The following is a 27671-nucleotide window of genomic DNA, read 5'->3' as shown; positions in this document are numbered from 1 at the left end:
TAGTTTCAGAAATAGAGGGTCCAGATTGTCAAGCCCAGCTAATTTGTACGGGTCCGGGTTTTGCAGCTCTTTCAGAACATCTGCTATCTGGATTTGGGTAAAGGAGAAGCTGGGGAGGTTTGGGTGAGTAGCTGCGGGGGGGAGGGGCGGAGCTGTTGGCTGAGGTTGGAGTAGCCAGGCGCAAGGCATGGCCAGCCGTTGAGAAATGCTTGTTGAGGTTTTCGATTATCATGGATTTATCGGTGGTGGCCGTGTTACCTAGCTTCAGTGCAGTGGGCAGGTGGGAGGAGGTGCTCTTGTTCTCCATGGACTTTACAGTGTCCCAGAACTTTTTGGCGTTAGAGCTACAGGATGCAAATTTCTGTTTGAAAAAGCTGGCCTTTGCTTTCCTGACTGACTGCTTGTATTGGTTCCTGACTTTCCTGAACAGTTGCATATCGCGGGGACTATTCGATGCTATTGCAGTCCGCCACAGGATGTTTTTGTGCTGGTCGAGGGCAGTCAGTTCTGGAGTGAACCAAGGGCTATATCTGTTAAAGAATGACCAGGCATCCTCAACTGACGAGATGAGGTCAATATCCTTCCAGGATACCCGGGCCAGGTCGATTAGAAAGGCCTGCTCGCAGAAGTGTTTTAGGGAGCGTTTGACAGTGATAAGGGGTAGTCGTTTGACTGCGGACCCGTAGCGGATACAGGCAATGAGGTAGTGATCGCTGAGATCCTGGTTAAAGACAGCGTAGGTGTTTTTGGAGGGCCAGTTGGTCAGGATAACGTCTATGAGGGTGCCCTTGTTTACAGGTTTAGGGTTGTACCCTAGTGGGTTCCTTGATGATTTGTGTGAGATTGAGGGCGTCTAGCTTAGATTGTAGGACTTATCCCAGTAGTTGGGAACCCACGTGTCCCCCGCCTTAACAACATCCTCTCATTTTCCCCCTGACCTTTACGCTTATTTCTGGTGGATTGCTCATACTTGCAGTATTCTCACTGACATTAAAAATTGTGCAAAAACAAACATGTAGTAGTAGACTTCTAAATTGTATAAAGCCTAATTCGTAGAATCATCACAAGTTGTAAGTGGCTTACTGTTTGTGCCGCCTCTTTGCTATGTGAATTTATAGCTATTGCACTGAAAGGTGGAGTGTTGAGAGGATGCATTGTGACATGATGGTCTCTCTGAACTCTCCCATCTCTCCCTCCCTACAGTGTCTTGAGTTCCAGGAGGAAGGGATGAATGCCATCAACCTGCCACTGAGCCCCACCCAATATGAACTGGACCCAGAAGACACCCTGTTAGGTAAGTCGAGCATGTATCCCAATCTGAGAGCCCTGGTCATAAATTATGAAAGGTCTTAAAACTGGCTAAACTCAACTGTTCTTTCTGTTTCTGCAGAGGAGAATGAGGTCCGCACCATGGTCGACCCCAACTCCAACAACGACAGCAAACTACAGGAACTCCAGAAGGTGCTGATCGACTGTATCAATGATATGTTGGTAGGAGAGAGGATCATCGTGAAGGACCTGGCTGAAGATCTATACGACGGGCAGGTTCTGCAGAAACTCTTTGGTGAGGAACAATTCAAATCCCCTATTGGTTCCCCATCAAACTTAAAGGAACACTAATTCCACTCTACTACCAATCACCTTCTCCATCTGGCCTTTCTCTCTTTGACAGGAATGTCTTTATTTATGCTTAAGAGACCACTGACCAAATGAATGCTGTTGTCTTTATATGCGTGTCGCAGAGAACCTGGAGGGGGAGAAGCTGAACGTGGCTGAGGTGACCCAGTCGGAGATCGCCCAGAAGCAGAAGCTACAGACGGTTCTGGAGACTCCATCAAGATCTCCGCCAGGAGCATCAAATGGAACGTGGACTGTAAGTAAAGGCTGAGAAGTACACTGAACAGAAATATATATATATATATTTTATTTTTTTATTTAAATAGGCAAGTCAGTTAAGAACAAATTCTTATTTACAATGATGGCCTACCAGGGAACAGTGGGATAACGGCCTTGCTCAGGGGCAGAATGACACATTTTTACCTTGTCAGCTTGGGGATTCGATCCAGCAACCTTTCGGTTACTGGCCCAATGCTCTAGGCTACCTGCCGTCCCGCATGTAAAGTGTTGATCCCAGAATGTTCATAAAGCACAAAAGGTTATTTCTCTCAAATTTTGGGCACAAATTTGCTTACGTCCCTGTTAGTGAACATTTCTCCTTTGCCAAGATAATCCATCGACCTGACAGTTGTGGCATATCAAGAAGCTGATTAAACAGCATTATTACACCGGTGCACCTTGTGCTGGGGAGAAAAAATGGGCACTTAAAATTTTGCCACATTTTGTCACAGCACAATGCCACATGTCTCAAATTTTGAGGGAGCGTGCAATTGGCATGCTAACTGCAGAAATGTCCACCAGAGTTGTTGACAGAGAATTAAATGTTCATAACTCCAACAACATTTGTTTTAGAATTTGGTAGTATGTCCAACCTGCCTCACAACCGCTGACTACGTGTAACCACGCCAGCACAGGACCTTCACTTTGCTGTTCAACGTTGTGAACAGAGTGCCCCATTTTGGGGGTATGGGCAGGCATAAGCTACGGACATCAAACACAATTGCATTTTATCAGAGATACCGTGACGAGATCCTGAGGTCCATTGTCGTGCCACTCACCCGCTATCACCTCATGTTTCAGCAAGATAATGCGCAGCCCAATGTCGCTATTTACATACGGGCTGTGTACAGGTACAGTGATCAGTAAGCTGCTCTGACAGCTGATGCTTAAAGTTAGTGAGGGAGATATAAGTCTCCCTATTCTGCCCTTGAGTTGCGTTCCCATGCAAAACTAGACAGATAGCTAACAACTAAGTCTTCAATAAAACTCCCAAGGCGTGACTTTTCTTGAATGAATATATTGAAACGTTTATGTTGTGAAACTGCAAAATACTGAAAAGAATATACTTTAGTGTTCAATTCACACCGACATACTGTAGCTGTACATTAAACATTTAACGTTGCATAAATACAAAGCACGCGCTAAGGTACCATGCATCTGGCATGATGCCAAACCATATAGCTAATTGTTAACCATATGGTGATTGCTCCTTTCATTACTCTAATAATGTATAACCATCTATGTAGAATAACAAAGCATATTACACTAAAAACAGTAACAAAACTACAGTATTGTATATTTTACAATTCGTTTGCATGACGCATGAGCAAAGTAATACAGCTAACGACATACACAAAAGGCATTGCAATTTGTGAGTAAATGCAACCAACATTGATATGTAAGAAACTCTATCAATAACAAGATTATCATCATTAGCTAAATGCTTGAATCGAACTTACAAACAAATATTTTTCCAAGGCTGAAGCGTGACAAGAAATAACTACATTGGAAGACCTGCACTGTAGCGTTGTTTGTAGCTGCTTCTATGCGTGCAAAACAAATTCTGAACTTCCGTTTGCGTTGACTTTCTAAGTACCAGAAAGCGCCACTAGGGGGCAAATAACACCATTGAACACAATGAAAATCCAATTTAACCATTGTAATAAAATAATCTGTTATCTTCTAACAGGATGGCAGCACACTCCCGCTTCAGTGATTTTTGCAATTCGTTCCAGTCATTGGCAGCAGAGAACTGGAAGGAAACGCGGCCAAAGGAGTAATTGGCTTTGGGGATGACCAGTGAGATATACCTGCTGGAGCACGTGCTACGGGTGGGTGTTGCTATGGTGACCAGTGAGCTGAGATCAGGCGGGGCTTTACCTAGCAAAGACTTATAGATGACCTGGAACCAGTGGGTTTTGTGACTGACTGGTTTTCTGATCTACGCCTTTTACATTTTTGAAGGTGCACTATATATAAAAAATTATGTGGACAACCCTTAAAATTTCTGGATTAGTCTATTTTTTTTTTAAAGAGCTCAGTGACTTTCAACGTGGCACCGTCATAGGATGCCACCTTTCCAACAACTCAGTTTGTCAAATTTCTGCCCTGCTATAGCTGCCTCGGTCAACTGTATGTGCTGGTATTGTGATGCGTAAACGTCTAGGAGCAACAATGACATTCTAGACGATCCTATGCTTCCAAATTTGTAGCAACCGTTTGGGGAAGGCCCTTTCCTGTTTCAGCATGCCAGTGGCCCCATGCACAAAGCGAGGTAAATACAGAAATGGTTTGTTGAGTTCGGTGTGCAAGAGTTTGACTGGCCTGCACAGAGCCCTGACCTCAAACCCATCGAACACCCTTGGGATGAATTGGAATGCCGACTGTGAGCCAGGCCTAATCGCCCAACATCAGTAGCCGACCTCACTAATGCGCTTGTGGCTGAATGGAAGCAAGTCAAAGCACTAATGTTCCAATATCTAGCGGAAAGCATTCCCAGAAGAGTGGAGGCTGTTATACAGTGCATTCGGAAAGTTTTCAGACCCATTTACTTTTTTATTTTTTTATTTTTTACTTTACAGCCTTATTCTAAAATGGATAAAATCTCAAATGTTTCTCATTAATCTACACATAATACCCTATAATGACAAAGCGAAAACAGTTTTTTTGATTTTTTTTGCAAATGTCTAAGAAATAAAAAACAGATAAAGTATTCAGACCCTTTGCTATGAGACTAGAAATGACTAGAGTTCAGGTGCATCCTGTTTCTATTGATCATCCTTGAGATGTTTCTACAACATGATTGAAGTCCACCTGTGGTAAATTCAATTGATTGGACATGATTTGGAAAGGCACACACCTGTCTATATAAGGTCCCACAGTTGACAGTGCACGTCAGAGCAAAAACCAAGCCACAAGGTCAGAGGAATTGTCTGTAGATCTCTGAGACAGGATTGTGTCGAGGTATACACTACCGTTCAAAAGTTTAGGGTCACTAAGAAATGTCCTTGTTTTTGAAAGAAAAGCAAAAGAAATTGTCCATTTTAAAATAACATCACAATTCATCAGAAATACAGTGTGGACATTGTTAATGTTGTAAATGACTATTGTAGCTGGAAACCGCTGATTTTTAATGGAATATCTACATAGGCATACAGAGGCCCATTATCAGCAACCATCACTCCTGTGTTAGCTAACCAAAGTTTATCATTTAAAAAAAAAAAAAATATCTGTTATTTTACCAGGTAAGTTGACTGAGAACACGTTCTCATTTGCAGCAACGACCTGGGGAATAGTTACAGGGGATGAATGAGCCAATTGTAACCTGGGGATTATTAGGTGACCATGATGGTTTGAGGGCCAGATTGGGAATTTAGCCAGGACACGTGTGCCATGGGATCTTTAATGACCTCAGAGAGTCAGGACACCCGTTTAACGTCCCAACCGAAAGACGGCACCCTTACACAGGGCAGTGTCACTTCCCTGGGGCATTGGGATATTTTTTTAGACAAGAGGAAAGAGTGCCTCTTACGGGCCCTCCAACACCACTTCCAGCAGCATCTGGTCTCCCATCCATGTACTGACCAGGACCAACCCTGCTTAGCTTCAGAAGCAAGCCAGCAGTCTAATTAGAAAACCTTTTTGCAATTATGTTAGCACAGCTGAAAACTATTGTGCTGATTTTAAGAAGCAATAAAACTGGCCGCCTTTAGATTAGTTGAGTATCTGGAGCATCAGCATTTGTGGGTTCGATTGCAGGCTCAAAATGGCCAGAAACAAATAACTTTCTTCTGAAACTCGTCAGTCTATATTGTTCAGAGAAATGAAGGCTATTCCATGTGAGATATTGCCAAGAAACTGAAGATCTCATACAACGCTGTGTACTACTCCCTTCACAGAACAGTGCAAACTGGCTCTAACCAGAATAGAAAGAGGAGTGGGAGGCTCCGGTGCACAACTGAATAAGAGGACAAGTACATTAGTGTCTAGTTTGAGAAACAGACGCCTCACAAGTCCTGAACTGGCAGCTTCATTAAATAATACCCGCAAAACATCAGTCTCAACGTCAACAGTGTAGAGGCGACTCCGGATACTGGCCTTCTAGGCAGAGTTCATCTGTCTAGTGTTCTTTTTCCCTTCTCAATCTTTTATTTTTATTGGCCAGTCTGAGATATGGCTTTTTCTTTGCAACTCTGCCTAGAAGGGCAGCTTCCCGGAGTCGCTGTATGTTGCGTTTTGTTTTTGTTCAGTGTATGCCGTATTCATTAGAGCAAAACGTTTTGCAAGGGGAAATTAAAATCATTGTTCTTATTGGACAAGTTCAGCTAGTCCCTCCATGTTTCAGTCCGTTTTCCTCTGTTTGGTTCTAATGAATGCAGCCCTGGAGAGACAGACTAAGTGGTCCAACAGATGGACTACGTGGGTACGTGGGTGATGTTCAGCTAGTTAAGAGTCCATACTTTGCTTACTGACAATTGAGTTTTCTCTGCTTCCCTTTGCTTTTTCTCTAATGAAGAGAAATGTCTGTCTGTATATTTTAGTGAAGCACTTTAGCTTTGCCTTGACGTCTCTATTTTATGAAAGGATTTTAATAGGGCTGTGAAAATAACAGTATCTTCATTTTTTTCCATGGCAAAAATTAAAACACGAAGCAGACCAAACTCTTTGGTCCTTTAAAAACCTGCTGTATGTACAATATTGTGTGCATATTTTGGAACATAAATAAATGTGACTCTGGATGACAACATACATTTATTTATTTCCAACATTATGGGTGTTTTCTTAAAGAAGTTACATCCGCTTCGTGTTTTGTTTCTTTGCCACGATACTAAGGATTATCGCAATACTGTTATCATAACAGCCCTAGAATACATGGGTGATTTTTCAAGTTTTAATGTCACATAGACAACTACAGTGAAATGCCTTTGCCTAACCCCAACAATGCAGTAATCAAGAACTATGTAATACTAAAATTAACAAGGTAGTACGAAAACACACAAGATATACAAATAAGAAGAACACGATAGAGTAAATAAGCATACTATATACAGGGTCAGTTCCAGTACCATATTTACAATGTGCAGGGATACTGGATCGATGTTCAGCTAGCAAAGAGTTCATACTTGTGTCACTGGTCATTGAGTTCTCTGCTTCCGATTGAGTTTTCCCTCTTAATGAAGAGGAATGTCTGTCTGTACATTTCAATGAAGCGCTTTAGTTTTGCCTTGATGTCTCTATTTTCTGAAAGCTTTTTAACCAGAAGATGGTAATAGCACTTAGGAATTGTTTAAACAACATGCTTGTATGAGAAAATGAGAGGAGTGAAGTAATCAAGGAAATGTACAGTGCCTTCAGAAAGTATTCATACCCCTTGACTTATTCCACATGTTGTTGTCTAACAGCCTGAATTCAAAATGTATTAAATATATTTATCTCACCCATCTACACACAATACCCCATAACGACAGTGAAAACATATTTTTAGAAATGTTTGCAACTTTATTGAAAATGAAATGAAATGTACATAAGTCTTTACACCCCTAAGCACCTTTGGCGGCGATTATAGGCAGTTAGGAAAGCAAAGGCTTTTTCAAACAGAAATGTTCATCCTGTAGCACAAACTCCAAAAAGTTTTTGGGACACTGTAAATTCCATAGAGAATAAGAGCACCTCCTCCCAGCTGCCCACTGCACTGAGGCTAGGAAACACTGACAAATCTACTATAATCGAGAATTTCAATACGCATTTTTCTACGGTTGGCCATGGTTTCCACCTGGCTACCCCTACCCCGGTCAACAGCCCTGCACCCCCCTCAGCAACTTTCCCAAGCCTCCCCCACCCAAATCCAGATAGCTGATGTTCTGAAAGAGCTGCAAAATCTGGACCCCTACAAATCAGCCGGGCAAGACAATCTGGACCCTCTCTTTCTAAAATTATCCGCCACAATTTTTGCAACCCCTATTACTACCCTGTTCAATCTCTTTTGTATGGTCTGAGATCCACAAAGATTGGAAAGCTGCCACGATCTCCCTCTCTTCAAGGGGGGAGACACTCTAGACCCAAACTGTTACAGACCTATATCTATCCTACCCTACCGTAGCAAGGTCTTTGAAAGCCAAGTTAGCAAACAGATCACCAACCATTTTGAATCCCACCGTACCTTCTCCGCTATGCAATCTGGTTTCCGAGCTGGTCATGGGTGCACCTCAGCCACGCTCAAGGTCCTAAACAATATAATAACCACCATCAATAAAAGACAGTACTGTGCAGCCGTATTCATCAGTCTTGCCAAGGCTTTCGACTCTGTTAATCACCGCATTCTTATCGGCAGACTCAACAGCCTTTGTTTCTCAAATGACTGCCTCGCCTGGTTCACCAACTACTACTCAGGTAGAGTTCAGTGTGTCAAATCAGAGGGCCTGTTGGCCAGACCTCTGGAAGTCTCTATGGGGGTAACACAGGGTTCAATTCTCGGGCTGAATCTTTTCTCTGTTTACATCAATGATGTTGCTCTTGCTGCTGGTAATTCTCTGATCCACCTCTATGCAGACGACACCATTCTGTATACTTCTGGCCCTTCTTTGGACACTGTGTTAACAAACCCCCAGATGAGCTTCAATGCCATACAACTCTGCTTCCGTGGCCTCCAAACGAAATGTATGCTCTTCAACTGATCGCTGCCCGCACCTGCCTGCCTGTCTAGTATCTACTCTGCTGCCCGCACCTGCCTGCCTGTCTAGTATCACTACAGATCTGGATGGAGGATCAGCAGTCTATCACAATGCCATCCGTTTTGTCACCAAAGCCTCCTTCACATACTACCCACCACTGCGACCTGTATGCTCTCATTGGCTGGCCCTTGCTTCATATTCGTTGCCTAACCCACTTGCTCCAGGTCATCTATAAGCCTTTGCTAGGTAAAGCCCCGCCCTATCTCAGCTCACTTGTCACCATAGCAGCACCCACCCGTAGCACGCGCTCCAGCAGGTATATTTCACTGGTCACCCCAAAGCCAACTCCTCCTTTGGCCGCCCATCTGTAAATTACCCACCCAACTACCTCATCCACATATTGTTATTATTATTATTATTTTTTAAATTGTATTTATTTAGCCTCTATGGCCTATTTATTACCTTACCTCCCAACTCTTCATTTGCACACACTGTATATAGACTATTTCTATTGTGTTATTGACTCTACGTTTGTTTATTCCATGTGTAACTCTGTTGTTTGTATCGCACTTGTGTTGTTTTATCTTGTCCAGGTTGCAGTTGTAAATGAGAATGTGTTCTCAACTGGCCTACCTGGTTAAATTAAGGTGAAATAAAAAGTTGTCTTGGGTATGTCTATCAGTTTTGTAGTCTGGAATGGGGATTTTCTTCCTGTCAGATTTGATCGTGCTCTGTTAAATTAGATTGGGAGTAGTTGTGAACAGCAATCTTCAAGTTTTTACACAGATTTACAATGGTATTCAAATTTGTGCTTTGGCTGGGCCGCTCAAGGACTTTCATGTTCTTGTTCTGAAGCAATTCCAGTGCTGCTTTGGCTGTATGCTTGGGGTCATTGTCCTTTTGGACCAACATGCTTCAGGGCAGGGATCGTTTTAGATGGGTGATGAGCTGTGCCTGGTTTTCTCTAAACATAGTGCTTTGCATTCAGGCCAAATAGTTATATTTTTGTCTCATCAGACCACATAATCATTTGCCTAATGCTTCAAGTCTTTCATGTGCCTTTTAAAAAAAAGTGCTGTAGAGACTGTTGTCCTTCGGGCATGTTCTCCCATCTCAGCCAATGTACTCTGTAGTTCTGTCAGTGTGGTCATTGGGTTCTTGGGTCACCTCCTTCACCATCAATCAATCAATTAAATATATTTATGAAGCCCTTTTTACATCAGCCGATGTCACAAAGTGCTATACAGAAACCCAGCCTAAAACCCCAAACAGCAAGCAATGCAGATGTAGAACCATGGTGGCTAAGAAAAACTCCCTCGAAAGGCAGGAACCTAGGAAGAAACCTAGAGAGGAACCAGACTCTCAGGGGTGGCCAAGATGTTCAAAAGTTCATAGATGATCAGCTGGGTCAAATAATAATCATCACAGTGGTTGTAGAGGGTGCAACAGGTCAGCACCTCAGGAGTAAATGTCAGTTGGCTTTTTATAGCCAAACTTTCAGAGTTCAGGACAGCAGTTGCGGTAGAGAGAGAGTCGAAAACAGCAGGTCCGGGACAAGGTAGCACCTCCGGTGAACAGGTCAGGGTTCCATAGCCGCAGGCAGAACAGTTGAAGCTGGAGCAGCAGCATGACCAGGTTGACTGGGGACAGCAAGGAGTCATCAGGCAAGGTAGTCCTGAGGCATGGTCCCAGGGCTCAGGTCCTCCGAGTGGGAGAGAGAGAGAGAATTAGAGGGAGCATACTTAATTTCACACCGGACTGACCCTAGCCCCCCCGACACAAACTATTGCAGCATAAATACTGGTGGCTGAGACAGGAGGGGTCGGGAGACATTGTGGTCCTGTCCGACGATACCCCCGGATAGGGTCAACTATGCAGGATATAACCCCACCCACTTTCCCGAAGCACAGCCCCACACCACTAGAGGGATATCTTCAAACCACCAACTTACTACATTTACATTTACATTTAAGTCATTTAGCAGTACTACCCTGAGACAACGCTGGGTATAGCCCACGGAGGTCTCCCCCACGTCACGAACCCGAGGAGGACGCCAACCCGGACAGGAAGATCACGTCAGTGACTTGACCCACTCAAGTGTTCACCTTCACACCTCTGGGCCAGACTACACTCAATCATAGGACCTACTGAAGAGATGCGTCTCCAAGGTCCTTCTTGCCCGGTTGCTCAGTTTGGTCAGATGGCCAGCTCTAGGAAGAGTCTGGGTAGTTCCATATTTTTTTCAATTTCCCAATGATGGAGACCACTGTGCTCTTGGAAACTTTCAACATTCAAGAAAGTGTTTTATACCCTCCCCCACATACACTACATTACCAAAAGTATGTGGACACCTGCTCGTCAAACATTTAATTCCAAAATCATGGACATTAATAGGTAGTTGGTCCCCCCCTTTGCTGCTATAACAGCTTCCACTATTCTGTGAACGCTTTGCACTAGATGTTGGAACATTGCTGTGGGGACTTGCTTACATTCAGCCACAACAGCATTAGTGAGGTCGGGCAGTGATGTTGGGCGATTAGGCTTGGCTCTCAGTCGCCTTTCCAATTCATCCCAAAGGTGTTCGAGGGGGTTGAAGTCAGGGCTCTGTGCAGGCCAGGTAAGTTCTTCCACACTGATCTTGACAAACCATTTCTGTATGGACCTCACTTTGTGCACTGGGGGAATTGTCATGCTGAAACAGGAAGCTCTCCAAGCTGTTGCCACAACGTTAGAAGCACAGAATCATCTAGAATGTCATTGTATGCTGTAGCATTAAGATTTCTCTTCACTGGATTTAAGTGGCCTAGCCCAAATCAGCCCCGACCATTATTCCTCCTCCACCAAACTTTACAGTTGGCACTATGCATTCGGGCAGGTAGCTTTCTCCTGGCATCCGCCAAACCCAGATATGTCCGTTGGACTGCCAGATGGTGAAGCGTGATTTATCACTCCAGAGAACACGTTTCCACTGCTCAAGAGTCCAAAGGGGCGAGCTTTACACCACTCCAGCCGACGCTTGGCATTGTGCATGGTAATCTTAGGCTTGTGTGCAGCTTGCTCGGCCATGGAAAACCATTTCATGAAGCTCCCGACGAACAGTTCTTGTGCTGACGTTGCTTCCAGAGGCAGTTTGGAACTTGGTAGTGAGTGTTGCAACCGAGGACAGACGTTTTTTACGTTTTTAAATGTTTTATTTTATTTCACCTTTATTTAACCAGGTAGGCCAGTTGAGAACAAATTCTCATTTACAACTGCTACCTGGCCAAGATAAAGCCAAGCAGTGTGACAAAAACAACAACACAGAGTTACACATGGGATAAACCAACGTACAGTCAATAACACAATAGAAAAATATATGTACAGTGTGTGCAAATGTAGTAAGGTTAGGGAGGTAGGTAAGACAATAAATAGGCCATAGTGGCAAAATAATTATAATTATAATTAATTATAATTATTTAGCATTAACACTGGAGTGATACATGTGCAGATGATGATGTGCAAGTAGAGATAATGGGGTGCAAAATAGCAACAAAAATAAATAACAATATGGGGATGAGGTAAAAAAAAAAAAAAATTTAAAAAAAATTTAAAAATAAAGAAAAACCCTTGAATGAGTAGGTGTATTCAAACTTTTGACTGGTACTAATATGGTGTGCTATTTACAGATGGGCTGTGTACAGGTACAGTGATCTGTAAGCTGCTCTGCTCTGATGCTTAAAGTTAGTGAGAGAGATATAAGTCTCCAGCTTCAGGGATTTTTGCAATTCGTTCCAGTCATTGGCAGCAGAGAACTGGAAGGAAAGACGGCCAAAGCAGATGTTGGCTTTGGGGATGACCAGTGAAATATACCTGCTTCGGGTGGGTGTTGCTATGGAGACCAGTGAGCTAAGGCGGGGCTTTACCTAGCAAAGGCTTAAAGACGACCTGGAGCAAGTGGGTTTGGCGACGAATATGTACGGAGTGCCAGCCAACGAAAGCATACCGGTCGCAGTGTTGGGTAGTATATGGGGCTTTGGTGACACAACGGATGACACTATGATAGACTACATCCAATTTGTTGAGTAGAGTGTTGGAGACTATTTTGTAAATGGCATCGCCAAAGTCCAGGATCGGTAGGATAGTCAGTTTTATGAGGGTATGTTTTGTTGCGAAATAGGATGCCGATTCCAAATTAGATTTTTGATTGGAGATGCTTAATGTGAGTCTGGAAGGAGAGTTTACAGTCTAACCAGACACCTAGGTATTTGTAGTTATCCACATATTCTAAGTCAGAACCGTCCAGAGTAGTGATGCTCGGCAGGCGGGCAGGTGCGGGCAGCACCTTTTATTAGCATTTAAGAGCAGTTGGAGGCCATGGAAGGTGTGTTGTATGGCATTGAAGCTCGTTTGGAGGTTTGTTAACACAGTGTCCGAGGAAGGGCCGGATGTATACAGAATGGTGTCGTCTGCGTAGAGGTGAATCAGGCAAGAGTGATATCATTGATGTATACATAGAAAAGAGTAGGCCAGAGAATTGAACCCTGTGGCACCCCCATAGAGACTGTTTGTTAGCACAGTGTCCAAAGGAGGGCCGGATGTATACAGAATGGTGTTGTCTGCGTAGAGGTGAATCAGAGAATCACCAGCAGCAAGAGCGATATCATTGATGTATACATAGAAAAGAGTAGGCCAGAGAATTGAACCCTGTGGCTTCCAGAGGTCCGGACAACAGGCCCTCCGATTTGACACACTGAACTCTATCTGAGTAGTAATTGGTGAACCAGGCGAGGCAGTCATTTTAGAAACCAAGGCTGTTGAGTCTGCCGATAAGAATGCAGTGATTGACACAGTTGAAGGCCTTGGCCAAGTCGATGAATATGGCTGCACAGTATTGTCTTTTATTGATGCCGGTTATGATATCGTTTGGGACCTTGAGCATGGCTGAGGTGCACCCGTGACCAGCTCTGAAACCAGATTGCATAGTGGAGAAGGTACGGTGGGATTTGAAATGGTCGGTGATCTGTTTGCTAACTTGACTTTCAAAGACTTTAGAAAGGCAGGACAGGATGGATATAGGTCTGTAACAGTTTTAGTCTCGAGTGTCTCCCCCTTTTAAAGAGGGGGATGACCGCGGCAGCTTTCCAATCTTTAGGGATCTCAGACAATACGAAAGAGAGGTTGAAAAGGCTAGTAATAGGGGTTGCAACAATTTCAGCTGATAATTTTAGAGAGGGTCCAGATTGTCTTGCCCGGCTGATTTGACGGGATCCAGATTTTGCAGCTCTTTCAGAACATCAGCTATCTGGATTTGGGTGAAAGAGAAGCAGGGGGGACTTGGGCAAGTTGCTGCGGTGGGTGCAGAGCTTTTGGCCGGGTAGGGGTAGCCAGGTGGAAAGCATGGACAGCCGTAGAAAAATGCTTATTGAAATTCTCGATTATAGTCGATTTGTCAGTGGTGACAGTGTTTCCTATCCTCAGTGCAGTGGGCAGCTGTGAGGATGTGCTCTTATTCTCCATGGACTTTACAGTGTCTCAAAAACTTTTGGGAGTTTGTGGTACGGATGCAAATTTCTGTTTGAAAAAGCTAGCCTTAGCTTTCCTAACTGACTGTGTATATTGGTTCCTGACTTCCCTGAAAAGTTGCATATCGCGGGGGCTATTTGATGCTTATGTCCGGCACAGGATGTTTTTGTGCTGGTCAAGGGTAGTCAAGTCTGGAGTGAACTAAGGGCTATATCTGTTCTTAGTTCTACATTTTTTGAAAGGGGCATGCTTATTTAAGATGGTGAGGAAAGCACTTTTAAAGAACAACCAGGCATCCTCTACTGGCGGGAGGAGGTCAATATCCTTCCTGGATACCCGGGCCAGTGCCTACCCGGGCTTCAGCACTCGGCAGTCCGAGTTATTGTGTGTCAGGAAAGGGGATAGATACTGAATGCATTCAACTGAAATGTGTCCTGCGCATTTAACCAAACCCCCTCTGAATCAGAGAGGTTTTTTTTTATTTTTTTATTTCACCTTTATTTAACCAGGTAGGCTAGTTGAGAACAAGTTCTCATTTGCAACTGCGACCTGGCCAAGATAAAGCATAGCAGTGTGAACAGACAACACAGAGTTACACATGGAGTAAACAATTAGCAAGTCGATAACACAGTAGAAAAAAATGGGCAGTCTATATACAATGTGTGCAAAAGGCATGAGGAGGTAGGCGAATAATACAATTTTGCAGATTAACACTGGAGTGATAAATGATCAGATGGACATGTACAGGTAGAGATATTGGTGTGCAAAAGAGCAGAAAAGTAAATAAATAAAAAAATAAAAACAGTATGGGAATGAGGTAGGTGAAAAAGAGTGAGCTATTTACCTATAGACTATGTACAGCTGCAGCGATCGGTTAGCTGCTCGGATAGCTGATGTTTGAAGTTGGTGAGGGAGATAAAAGTCTCCAACTTCAGCGATTTTGCAATTCGTTCCAGTCACAGGCAGCAGAGTACTGGAACGAAAGGCGGCCAAATGAGGTGTTGGCTTTAGGGATGATCAGTGAGATACACCTGCTGGAGCGCGTGCTACGGATGGGTGTTGCCATTGTGACCAGTGAACTGAGATAAGGCGGAGCTTTACCTAGCATGGACTTGTAGATGACCTGGAGCCAGTGGGTCTGGCGACGAATATGTAGTGAGGGCCAGCCGACTAGAGCATACAAGTCGCAGTGGTGGGTGGTATAAGGTGCTTTAGTGACAAAACGGATGGCACTGTGATAGACTGCATCCAGTTTGCTGAGTAGAGTGTTGGAAGCCATTTTGTAGATGACATCGCCGAAGTCGAGGATCGGTAGGATAGTCAGTTTTACTAGGGTAAGCTTGGCAGCGTGAGTGAAGGAGGCTTTGTTGCGGAATAGAAAGCCGACTCTGGATTTGATTTTTGATTGGAGATGTTTGATGTGAGTCTGGAAGGAGAGTTTGCAGTCTAGCCAGACACCTAGGTACTTATAGATGTCCACATATTCAAGGTTGGAACCATCCAGGGTGGTGATGCTAGTCGGGCATGCGGGTGCAGGCAGCGATCGGTTGAAAAGCATGCATTTGGTTTTACTCGCGTTTAAGAGCAGTTGGAGGCCACGGAAGGAGTGCTGTATGGCATTGAAGCTCGTTTGGAGGTTTGATAGCACAGTGTCCAATGACGGGCCGAAAGTATATAGAATGGTGTCGTCTGCGTAGAGGTGGATCAGGGAATCGCCCGCAGCAAGAGCAACATCATTGATATATACAGAGAAAAGAGTCGGCCCGAGAATTGAACCCTGTGGCACCCCCATAGAGACTGCCAGAGGACCGGACAGCATGCCCTCTGATTTGACACACTGAACTCTGTCTGCAAAGTAATTGGTGAACCAGGCAAGGCAGTCATCCGAAAAACCGAGGCTGTTGAGTCTGCCGATAAGAATTTGGTGATTGACAGAGTCGAAAGCCTTGGCGAGGTCGATGAAGACGGCTGCACAGTACTGTCTTTTATCGATGGCAGTTATGATATCATTTAGTACCTTGAGTGTGGCTGAGGTGCACCCGTGACCGGCTCGGAAACCAGATTGCACAGCGGAGAAGGTACGGTGGGATTCGAGATGGTCAGTGACCTGTTTGTTGACTTGGCTTTCGAAGACCTTAGATAGGCAGGGCAGGATGGATATAGGTCTATAGCAGTTTGGGTCCAGGGTGTCTCCCCCTTTGAAGAGGGGGATGACTGCGGCAGCTTTCAATCCTTGGGGATCTCAGACGATATGAAAGAGAGGTTGAACAGGCTGGTAATAGGGGTTGCGACAATGGCGGCAGATAGTTTCAGAAATAGCGGGTCCAGATTGTCAAGCCCAGCTGATTTGTACGGGTCCAGGTTTTGCAGCTCTTTCAGAACATCTGCTATCTGGATTTGGGTAAAGGAGAACCTGGAGAGGCTTGGGTGAGGAACTACGGGGGGCGGAGCTGTTGGCCGAGGTTGGAGTAGCCAGGCGGAAGGCATGGCCAGCCGTTGAGAAGTGCTTATTGAAGTTTTCGATAATCATGGATTTATCGGTGGAGACCGTGTTTCCTAGCCTCAGTGCAGTGGGCAGCTGGGAGGAGGTGCTCTTGTTCTCCATGGACTTCACAGTGTCCCAGAACTTTTTGGAGTTGGAGCTACAGGATGCAAACTTCTGCCTGAAGAAGCTGGCCTTAGCTTTCCTGACTGACTGCGTGTATTGGTTCCTGACTTCCCTGAACAGTTGCATATCACGGGGCTATTCGATGCTATTGCAGTCCGCCACAGGACGTTTTGTGCTGGTCGAGGGCAGTCAGGTCTGGAGTGAACCAAGGGCTGTATCTGTTCTTGGTTCTGCATTTTTGAACGGAGCATGCTTATCCAAAATGGTGAGGAAGTTACTTTTAAAGAATGACCAGGCATCCTCAACTGACGGGATGAGGTCAATGTCCTTCCAGGATACACGGGCCAGGTCGATTAGAAAGGCCTGCTCACAGAAGTGTTTTAGGGAGCGTTTGACAGTGATGAGGGTGGTCGTTTGACTGCGGCTCCGTGGCGGATACAGGCGATGAGGCAGTGATCGCTGAGATCCTGGTTGAAGACAGCGGAGGTATATTTGGAGGGCCAGTTGGTCAGGATGAGCGTCTATGAGGGTGCCCTTGTTTACAGAGTTAGGGTTGTACCTGGTGGGTTCCTTGATGATTTGCGTGAGATTGAGGGCATCTAGCTTAGATTGTAGGACTGCCGGGGTGTTAAGCATATCCCAGTTTAGGTCACCTAACAGAACAAACTCTGAAGCTAGATGGGGGGCGATCAATTCACAAATGGTGTCCAGGGCACAGCTGGGAGCTGACGGGGGTCGGTAGCAGGCGGCAACAGTGAGAGACTTGTTTCTGGAGAGAGTAATTTTCAAAATTAGTAGTTCAAACTGTTTGGGTATGGACCTGGAAAGTATGACATTACTTTGCAAGCTATCTCTGCAGTAGACTGCGACTCCGCCCCCTTTGGCAGTTCTATCTTGACGGAAGATGTTATAGTTGGGTATGGAAATCTCTGAATTTTTGGTGGCCTTCCTGAGCCAGGATTCAGACACGGCAAGGACATCAGGGTTAGCAGAGTGTGCTAAAGCAGTGAGTAAAACAAACTTAGGGAGGAGGCTTCTGATGTTGACATGCATAAAACCAAGACTTTTTCGATCACAGAAGTCAACAAATGAGGGTACCTGGGGACATGCAGGGCCTGGGTTTACCTCCACATCACCCGCGGAACAGAGAAGGAGTAGTATGAGGGTGCGGCTAAAGGCTATCAAAACTGGTCGCCTAGAGCGTTGGGGGCAGAGGATAAGAGGAGCAGGTTTCTGGGCATGGTAGAATATATTCAGGGCATAATGCGCAGACAGGGGTATGGTGGGGTGCGGGTACAGCGGAGGTAAGCCCAGGCACTGGGTGATGATGAGAGAGGTTGTATCTCTGGACATGCTGGTTGTAATGGGTGAGGTCACCGCATGTGTGGGGGGTGGGACAAAGGAGGTAACAGGGGTATGCAGAGTGGATCTAGGGGCTCCATTGTGAACTAAAACAATGATAACTAACCTGAACAACAGTATACAAGGCATATTGACATTTGGGAGAGACATACAGCGAGGCATACAGTAATCACAGGTGTTGAATTGGGAAAGCTAGCTAAAAACAGTAGGCGAGGCTAATCAGCTAGCACAACAAACAGCAGGTAAAATGGCGTTGACTAGGCAACTGGGCCGACAGATAAAACAAACAAGCAGAATGGAGTACCGTGATTAATGGACAGTCCAGCGTGCGTCAGCTATGTAGCCAAGAGATCAGTGTCCAGGGGGCAGCGGTGGATGGGCAGGGAAGCTGGGCTGGCGAGTGTTATCCAGGTTTTTTTTTTTTTTTTAAACTAACAATGACTAAATAGCTTGTAGCTAGTTAGCTGGTTAGCGTCTGGAGGTTCTTGAGTGTGTCATAAAAATAAAATAAAAATTAAAAGTGATAGCGATTCTGTATCACAGTGGGTGAGGCAGGTTTCCGGAAGGTATAAACAAAATAAAAATCAAAGAGAGATAGAAAGTAAATGGGTTCAGAGTGTTTGGGATGCAGTGAGTCAGATGGTTAGCAGGCCTGTGCTAACAAGCTAACAGTTCGTAGGCCCGGGCTAGACAAGCTAGCCGTTAGCAGGCCGAATTAGCAAGCAGGGAGATAGCGAGGGCTAGAGAGCTAACCTTTGGGGGACGTCGCGATGGGGTGAGTCTGTTTATTCCTCTTCTTGCGGTGATATCGACAGACCGGTCGTGGGCCCGGGTAATTGTAGCCCAGGAGTATGCTACAGGAGCTCTAGTACGCTGGGTGAGCTGGAGACACAGCGTTTCAGAAAGCTCGCGGGCCTTGGCCAGCAGATGGATCTTTGGCGATGTCGCAACGAAAAAGCCTGTTGAAACCACCTCGGACGATTATGTCGGCGGACCAGTCGTGATGGATCGGCGGGGCTCCGTGTCGGCAGTAAAGGGTCCAGGCCAATTGGCAAAAGAGGTATTGTTGGGCCTCTTCGGCTAGTCGGGAGATGGGCTTAGCTCAAGGCTAACTGTAGCTTGTTTTGGGACAGAGACGTTAGCCAGGAGTAGCCACTCGGATTGCAGCTAGCTAGTTGCGATGATCCGGTGTAAAGGTTCAGAGCTTGCGGTAGGAATCCGGAGATGTGGTAGAGAAAGAGCAGTCTGATATGCTCTGGGTTGATGTCGCTGGTGTCCTAGTTAGCTTAGAAGACCGCTAGCAATGGCTAACTGAGTACGAGCTAGTAGCTAGTTAGCTGGCTAGCTTCTGATGGTGGTTCCGGTTCTAAAGTAAAGTATAGAAAAAGCAGATCCGTACCACATTGGGTGATGCGGGTTGCAGGAGAGTATATTCAGCTCTAGTTTGAAAGTGAGATTAAAATATGTACGAAATATATACAGAAAAAAAACGAAGAAAACTATATTTACACTAGACAGGACGGGACAAGACAAAACACACGTCCGACTGCTACGCCATCTTGGAAAGAAAAAAAAAAGAAAAAAAAAAGGGAGGGGCTGCCTTGAACAATGTCATCGGGGAGCAGTTGTTGTTGGGGGTTAACTGCCTTGCTCAAGGACAGAATGGCAGATTTTTACACCTTGCTGGATCTGGGATTCGAACCAACAACCTTTCGGTTACTGGTCCAATGCTCTTAACCGCTAGTCTAGCTGTAGATGGGTGAGGAGAAATGTATTTTTTCATCCTTTTAGAGTTGTAGAATAAGTCAAGCGCTATGAATATTTTCTGAAGGTACTGTACACATTCTTCAAGGTAAGAGTTTTGTTTTGAAAGAAGCATGAATGTGTGAAATAACTACATCAAAAAGAGAAACACTTGTATGACATGATGGAGTCTTTGATCAAATTTACCGCAGACTTTTGTCACCCAAGTGCTAACCCAATCAATGCAATTGTTCCCTGCTTTCAACCTATTATTTTAATCTGGGGAAAAACACTTAAGGGGGATGTAACACACTCCTCTGTTCTGATCCACTTAGCCTGAAAGGATCAAACAGATATCAGAGGGCTTTTAGATACCTCTCCTTTAATCTAGCATTTTAGTAGGGAGAAATCAAAGCCTTGTTTACTTTATTGATTGTTCTTTCAACCATTCAAAGCTAAAGCAAATCCCCTTTTCTGTCTCTCTTGTCCAGCTGTACATGCTAAGAGTATAGTGGCCATTCTTCACCTGTTGATGGCGCTGTCTTAACACTTCAGAGTACCAATCAGACTTCCTGACCACGTGTCCATCCAAGTAGTGGTGGTTCAGGTACTGTACATCTTATTTGGCTTGAAATATAGTACACATGGATGATATTTGAAATAGCCTAAGTATCTGAAGTCAAGTCAATAACTGTGCTATGCATTCTTATAAATGTGATGAATAATAATGAAATACTCCCACTCTTTAGATACAATTATATGGCCCTTTAATGCAAGGCAGATTCTCCTGTTTCATTTGGCATTTTGTCTTGTATTTTTTCTCACATAAGGGAGGGAATTTTTCAGTCCCGCCAGATCCAGGAGGAGATCACAGGCAATACAGGGTATGTCAGCTCTCAGCTCGCCTCTCAGCTCGCCTCTTTTCTCATTGATAGAACTCGCACTCCTCACTCAGTCTGTTATGTCAGAGATAGAGAAAGGTTTACCTTAGTACACCTTAGTAGTACCTTAGTATGCCACATGATATCATTGCCTCTCCCAAAAACACAATGCCATCTTATTTCCAATATTTAAGTACTTATACATTTTTCTCTCTCAAATGCAATCCCTCCTGCAGCCTTTATGAAAGGCTATTTTCTGAAATAACTGCATTCTATTATAGGTGTTCAAGCACAATTGTTTCGCCAGCATCTATGAACACAGTAGACCATTGTATGGACAGGGATGTGTGGTTCCTTGCCAGTGTAGCACAGCCCCAGCTGAGGTTGGAGCGGTCCAGCAGGCCCAGAGCAGCTGGGGAGATAAGTGGGCACGCAGTGCGCTCATATTATAGTCATGGTCACAGGGTTGTTATCATACGACCTGGCCTGTTGCCCAGCCCTGCCACTGTCATTAGAGATTACACCATGAAGAGAAGGAGCGCTGTGTGTGTGTGTGTGTGTGTGTGTGTGTGTGTGTGTGTGTGTGTGTGTGTGTGTGTGTGTGTGTGTGTGTGTGTGTGTGTGTGTGTGTGTGTGTGTGTGTGTGTGTGTGTGTGTGTGTGTGTGTGTGTGTGTGTGTGTGTGTGCGCGTGTGCGTGTGTGTGTGTGTCCAAGCCATCCCTTGTTAGCCTCCTTTGTTTGATAGCTGTTGGGATGTTCCAGCAGCCCCTTGACCCAACATGCCTGGCTCCTCTGACAATACCACAATGGAGACATCCATTTTGTTAAATGTTCACCTAAGTCTATGTACACCACCAACATTCCTGTTTATCTGGTTGACATAAACGTATCAATAGGACTTGTAGAATAGAAGTATGCTGTTATATAAATGTAATTCAGTTCTTTGTCAGCTGTCCTTGCAGACCAAATGTAGGTTTAGAACTTCTTTACTTATCGTTTCCCTCAGGGCTTTATCTGGGAGACATGGTAGGTGCTCACCTTTTATTCTCTACTGATACATTTTCATGAGTCACAGTGAACAATTTACATTTTTGGTCTTCTAGGCACAGTTTTCAGTACTTGTCATTTACTACCGTGACATTTTTGGTCTTCAAGGCACAGTTTTCAGTACTTGTCATTGACTACCGTGACATTTTTGGTCTTCTAGGCACAGTTTTCAGTACTTGTCATTGACTACCGTGACATTTTTGGTCTTCTAGGCACAGTTTTCAGTACTTGTCATTGACTACCGTGACATTTTTGGTCTTCTAGGCACAGTTTTCAGTACTTGTCATTGACTACCGTGACATTTTTGGTCTTCTAGGCACAGTTTTCAGTACTTGTCATTGACTACCGTGACATTTTTGGTCTTCTAGGCACAGTTTTCAGTACTTGTCATTGACTACCGTGACATTTTTGGTCTTCTAGGCACAGTTTTCAGTACTTGTCATTGACTACCGTCTAGGACACTTGTCATTGACTACCGTTCTAGGCACAGTTTTCAGTACTTGGTGACATTTTTGGTCTTCTAGGCACAGTTTTCAGTACTTGTCATTGACTACCGTGACATTTTTTTTAGGCACAGTTTTCAGTACTTGTCTAGGCACATTTTTGGTCTTCTAGGCACAGTTTTCAGTACTTGTCATTGACTACCGTGACATTTTTGGTCTTCTAGGCACAGTTTTCAGTACTTGTCATTGACTACCGTGACATTTTTGGTCTTCTAGGCACAGTTTTCTAGGCACAGTTTTCAGTACTTGTCATTTTTGACATTTTTGGTCTTCTAGGCACAGTTTTCAGTACTTGTCATTGACTACCGTGACTACAGTTTTCAGTACTTGTGACATTTTTGGTCTTCTAGGCACAGTTCAGTACTTGTCATTGACTACCGTGACATTTTTGGTCTTCTAGGCACAGTTTTCAGTACTTGTCATTGACTACGTGACATTTTTGGTGACATTTTTGGTCTTCTAGGCACAGTTTTCAGTACTTGTCATTGACTACATTTTGGTGACAGTACTTTTTGGTCTTCTAGGCACAGTTTTCAGTACTTGTCATTTACTACCGTGACATTTTTGGTCTTCAAGGCACAGTTTTCAGTACTTGTCATTGACTACCGTGACATTTTTGGTCTTCTAGGCACAGTTTTCAGTACTTGTCATTGACTACCGTGACATTTTTGGTCTTCTAGGCACAGTTTTCAGTACTTGTCATTGACTACTGTGACATTTTTGGTCTTCTAGGCACAGTTTTCAGTACTTGTCATTGACTACTGTGACATTTTTGGTCTTCTAGGCACAGTTTTCAGTACTTGTCATTGACTACTGTGACATTTTTGGTCTTCTAGGCACAGTTTTCAGTACTTGTCATTGACTACCGTGACATTTTTCCATCGTTTCTTTGAGTAATGGTATGACTGTTCTCTCCGTCCATTAAGAGCGAGATGCTTTCCAAGCCCTTTTTGACCCCACTCCAGAAAAGCTCAATGTTGTAAAACAGGTACTGTGTTTTATTTGTTAATACTGTAGCAGTGTTTTATTGTACTGTTGCTATTGTTTTGGCTCTACTCCAGCACATGATACAATGACTGAGGTTAAAGCGTATTCGGTCAGCTTTGATTGTAGGGTTTTTTCATCCATATCTGATGAGCAGTTATGATATTACAGCACATTTTGTACATAGTCCCCCCATTTTAGGGAACCAAAAGTATTTGGACAAATTCACTTACAGTTTTGTTTGTATTAAAGTAGTCAAAGGTGTTATATTTGGTCCCATATTCTAAACTTGTGACTACAAACTTGTTTTAATGCATTTTCAGTTTGTTTTGATTGAGTTTTAGATTATTTAGTGTCCAAAATAAATTAATGGTAAAAAACTCAAATGACACAATACATGATTTACCATTCATTTCTATTGTGCACAAAATCATCTGAAACACAACCAAAACAAACTGCAGATGCATCCAACAAGTTTGTAGAGTCACACAGTAAGAATATAGGAACAAATGCAAAACGTTTGAATAATTTACATTTCCAATGCAGCCGTTATTTTCTCTCAATATCAAACCATTTTTGGGTAACATTTAAGTTCCTTAATGTGATTGTTTTCAATTAAAATAGTTAAAAATATATAAAAATAGCTTCTTAGCAGAGAGCAGTTTCTCAAGCAATAATTTTGCTTGGACTGTCTGCAAGTGGTCTGAGTGGGGAGGGGGAATTGAAAATGTTCTGTTGTAGGCAGAGATGTTTGGAACTCTCTTATTGGTCTATTAACTCATTTAATGCATGGTGATGTCACAATGGAAGACCAAATCTTCAGACCAAACAGGCTGAAATGTCTGTCTTTTCAAATAGCTCTTACACTAAATGGGCATAATCATAATTTTAAAAATGTCACAGTATTATTCCAACCTCGTCTGGAAACATATATACAACAAAGGAAAATCACATTTGTGACTGCACTGGGCCTTTAATACATATACAACTGAATTTGTCCAAATGCTTTTGGTTCCCTATAATTGGGGGATTATGTACAAAAAGTGCTCTAATTTCCCAATTGAAAATACCCTCAATTTAAAGCTGACAGTCTGCACTTTAAGATCGCAGTCTTGTACTATTTTCAAATCCAAAGAGCTGGAGAACAGAGCCAAAACAACAACACATGTGTCACTGTCCAAATACTTCAGGATCTCACTGTAAATGGCTGCTGTTTCCACAGACTCTCATCACCTTTGTGAACAAACACTTGAACAAGCTCAATCTGGAGGTGGCTGAACTGGACACACAGGTACAGTATATGAACTGGAATTATCTAATGAGAATCATACCTCAACTTATATATTGATTAGAAGAACCATGTTTTTTTCATCTGTAGTTTGCTGACAGTGTTTACCTGGTTCTGCTGTTGGGACTGCTGGAGGGCTACTTTGTTCCGCTCTATAATTTCTTCCTGACAGATGAGAACTTTGACCAAAAGGTATGTTGACATTTACTCTCCATTTTGCTAAATTGTATATGTTCTATGTGTGGTGTACATTAATGACAGTGAACACACTAGTTTCATACATTTCCAGCAAATAATGATTTGATGGCCCTAATTGTTGAAAAATCCATTGGAATAAAACATAATTCAATCATTTGCATCATTGTTAAATTCAAGAGTTATAATCCTTCAAAATTATTTGCTGATATTAGTATTTATCATATAGAATATTCCTTACTGCCCGACAGACAATGTGCAACCCAAAGCCTCTTGACAGCTATTCTTAGCAGGCTTTCTAAAGGGACGCCCTGTCAAACCTGAGCCTGGGTCCTCTCCTGCAGGCTGTGCTGTGCCAAGCAGAGTGGGCACCCACCCGCAGGCAGCATCTGTAATCTGCTCCTGCACAGGAAATCAATAAGTGGCCAAGAGATTAGCACTAATGCAGAGAGAGAGAGGGGAGCAGGGACAAGGGGTCCTTTCAGGGACAGGCACTATAAAGGAGTGCCCTCTACGCGCCTGAAGGAATCCTCCAATGGTTGATCTAGCTTGATTTCTACACCGCCCTCTCTCTCTCTAGCTCTGTCTCAAGATCTCTCTCTCTCTTGCTCTCCCACTCACTCTCTCTCTAGCTCTGACTCAAGATCTCTCTCTCTCTCTTGCTCTCACTCTCCCAAGCTTTGGCTACTAATTATCCTCCATATTTCCTAAATCTCCTTTAACCCCTAGCTGATCTGTTCTAAGAAATTCCAGGCGCTGCACTGACACTCAGTACCACACTTTTACATGAACCAACTCAACCAAACAACAACCACATTCTGACTGAAACACCTCCCCATTCCTCTAATATTTTAGCTGGTGCAGAGTGAGTGTTTTTTTTCAACTGAAAAGTGGTTATGGGTTTATTGAGCTGATGTTTCCACACCGAGGAACATGTGGCTGGGGAACTGTGATGACTGTGTTCTTTGGAGAGCTGTTTCCTCATACTGTAGCCTACCTTTGCGGGGCTCTTCTGTTGTGTAATGTTGCTTTCATTGTGGTTCTGTCATGCAGGTGTACAACGTGTCCTTCTCCTTTGAGCTGATGCAAGATGAAGGTCTGGAGAGACCCAGGCCTGAAGGTTGGTGTTCTCTTTTAGGATGCCATTATATAGTTGCTATGGACAATTATTATGTTTTGTTTTTAAATAAAATAATTCAGATGCTGAACTGTCTCTAAATAAATGATTTGTTTATGAGAATTCTGTCAGGCACTAAGCCCTAACCGCAGTATTCTCACATACAACCAAGTCTGGAAGAAGTTTCTCTTTATGCTCTTTCACTCTACCAATCCATTCAGTGAATCTCAAATGCCTATGTTGAAGTAGAAGCACCACACACCAAGCCCCTTTGTAAATGGGGTTTCTTTTGGGGTTCTGTGTGTGTAATTAATGTGTTTTATAATTTGTCCTTAGAATTATGTAGTAGTGTGTCTATGACTACATGTTGAAACACACATTCATGTTCAGTGTTCATTGGCAGTGCGATTTGTCATTTCTGAATCGGAATGCTTTTCTCAGGGTCAAACACTTCCTTTATTCCATATCCTCCTTGATTTCTATTCAAAAATATGTTTTTAGTGACTGCTGTCTGTATGTGTTTATTCATATGTTCTTATTTCCCAGATATTGTGAACTGTGACCTCAAGTCCACGCTGATGGTGCTGTATAATCTCTTCACCAGATACAGAAATGTGGACTGAATATGTGGTGTTGTTGGCACTCATTTTACTGGTAAATATTCAATTGCAATTTTCACAATTGCATGCTTCAAGGGAAGCTTTTTAATTATGCCAAGAGCACTACGAACCAATCCAGGACATGAAGCATTTTTATTATGAAACAACAATTTAGCAATAGATTGTACCAAATATTGTATGTGCCATAATAATAACTATAAATTGTATGTGCCATGTTTTACTTGTCTGCAACTACACTAATGTCATGTTCTGACCTTTATTTCCTTTGTTTTGTATTTATTTAATATGGTCAGGGCGTGAGTTGGGTGGGCAGTCTATGTTTGTTTTTCTAGGTTTTGGGTATTTCTATGTTTCGGCCTGGTATGGTTCTCAATCAGAGGCAGGTGTCATTAGTTGTCTCTGATTGAGAATCATACTTAGGTAGCCTGGGTTTCACTGTGTGTTTGTGGGTGATTGTTCCTGTCTCTGTGTTTTGCACCAGATAGGGCTGTTTTTGGTTTTCCACGTTTATTGTTTTGTAGTGTTTATGTTTGTAGTGTTTATGTTTATCTGTTTTTATTAAACATGAATCAATATAACCACGCTGCGTTTTGGTCCTCCTCTACTTCACCACAGGAAAACCCTTACAACTAAATATACATTACCAGTCAAAAGTCAGGACACACCTACTAATTTCAGGGTTTTTCTGTATTTTTACTGTTTTCAACATTGTAGAATAATAGTGAAGACATCAAAACTATGAAATAACACATATGGAATCATGCAGTAACCAAAAAAGTGTTAAAACAAATGAAAATATATTTGAGATTCTTCAATGTAGCCACCCTTTCCCTTGATGACAGCTTTGCACACTCTTAGCATTCTCTCAACCAGCTTAATGTGGTAGTCACCTGGAATGCATTTCAATTAACAGGTGTGCCTTGTTAAAAGTTAATTTGTGGAATTTCTTTCCTTAATGCATTTGAGGCAGTCAGTTGTGTTGTGACAAGGTATGGTTGGTATACAGAAGAAAGCCCTATTTGGTAAAAGACCAAGTCCATATTATGGCAAGAACAGCTCAAATAAGCAAAGAGAAACGACAGTCCATCATTATAAGGCAGGTCAGTCAATCTGGAAAATGTCAAGAACTTTTAAAGTTTCTTCAAGAGCAGTTGCAAAAACCATCAAGCGCTATGATGAAACTGGCTCTAAGGAAAGGAAGACCCAGAATTACTTCTGCTACAGGGGATAAGTTCATTAGAGTTAACTGCACCT

At 43.4% G+C, this 27671-nt stretch overlaps 1 protein-coding gene across 1 annotated transcript; it reads left to right on the top strand.

Annotated features, from left to right (window-relative positions):
* Positions 1–230: 230 nt before the first annotated feature.
* Positions 231–26989, top strand: parvaa (parvin, alpha a). The gene is given in 13 exon segments (XM_052467018.1): positions 231–272; positions 1204–1294; positions 1391–1564; positions 1743–1826; positions 1829–1873; positions 20274–20394; positions 20613–20666; positions 21670–21689; positions 23140–23201; positions 24420–24488; positions 24576–24677; positions 25734–25800; positions 26344–26989. Coding segments are annotated over 13 exon segments (1008 nt in total). The 3' UTR covers positions 26421–26989.
* The last annotated feature ends 682 nt before the right edge of the window (positions 26990–27671 follow it).

This window comes from Oncorhynchus keta, chromosome 17 (genome assembly GCF_023373465.1).
Source record: "Oncorhynchus keta strain PuntledgeMale-10-30-2019 chromosome 17, Oket_V2, whole genome shotgun sequence".
In the NCBI taxonomy this organism is placed as follows: Eukaryota; Metazoa; Chordata; class Actinopteri; order Salmoniformes; family Salmonidae; genus Oncorhynchus; species Oncorhynchus keta.
This window is presented reverse-complemented; position numbering and strand designations above follow the sequence as displayed.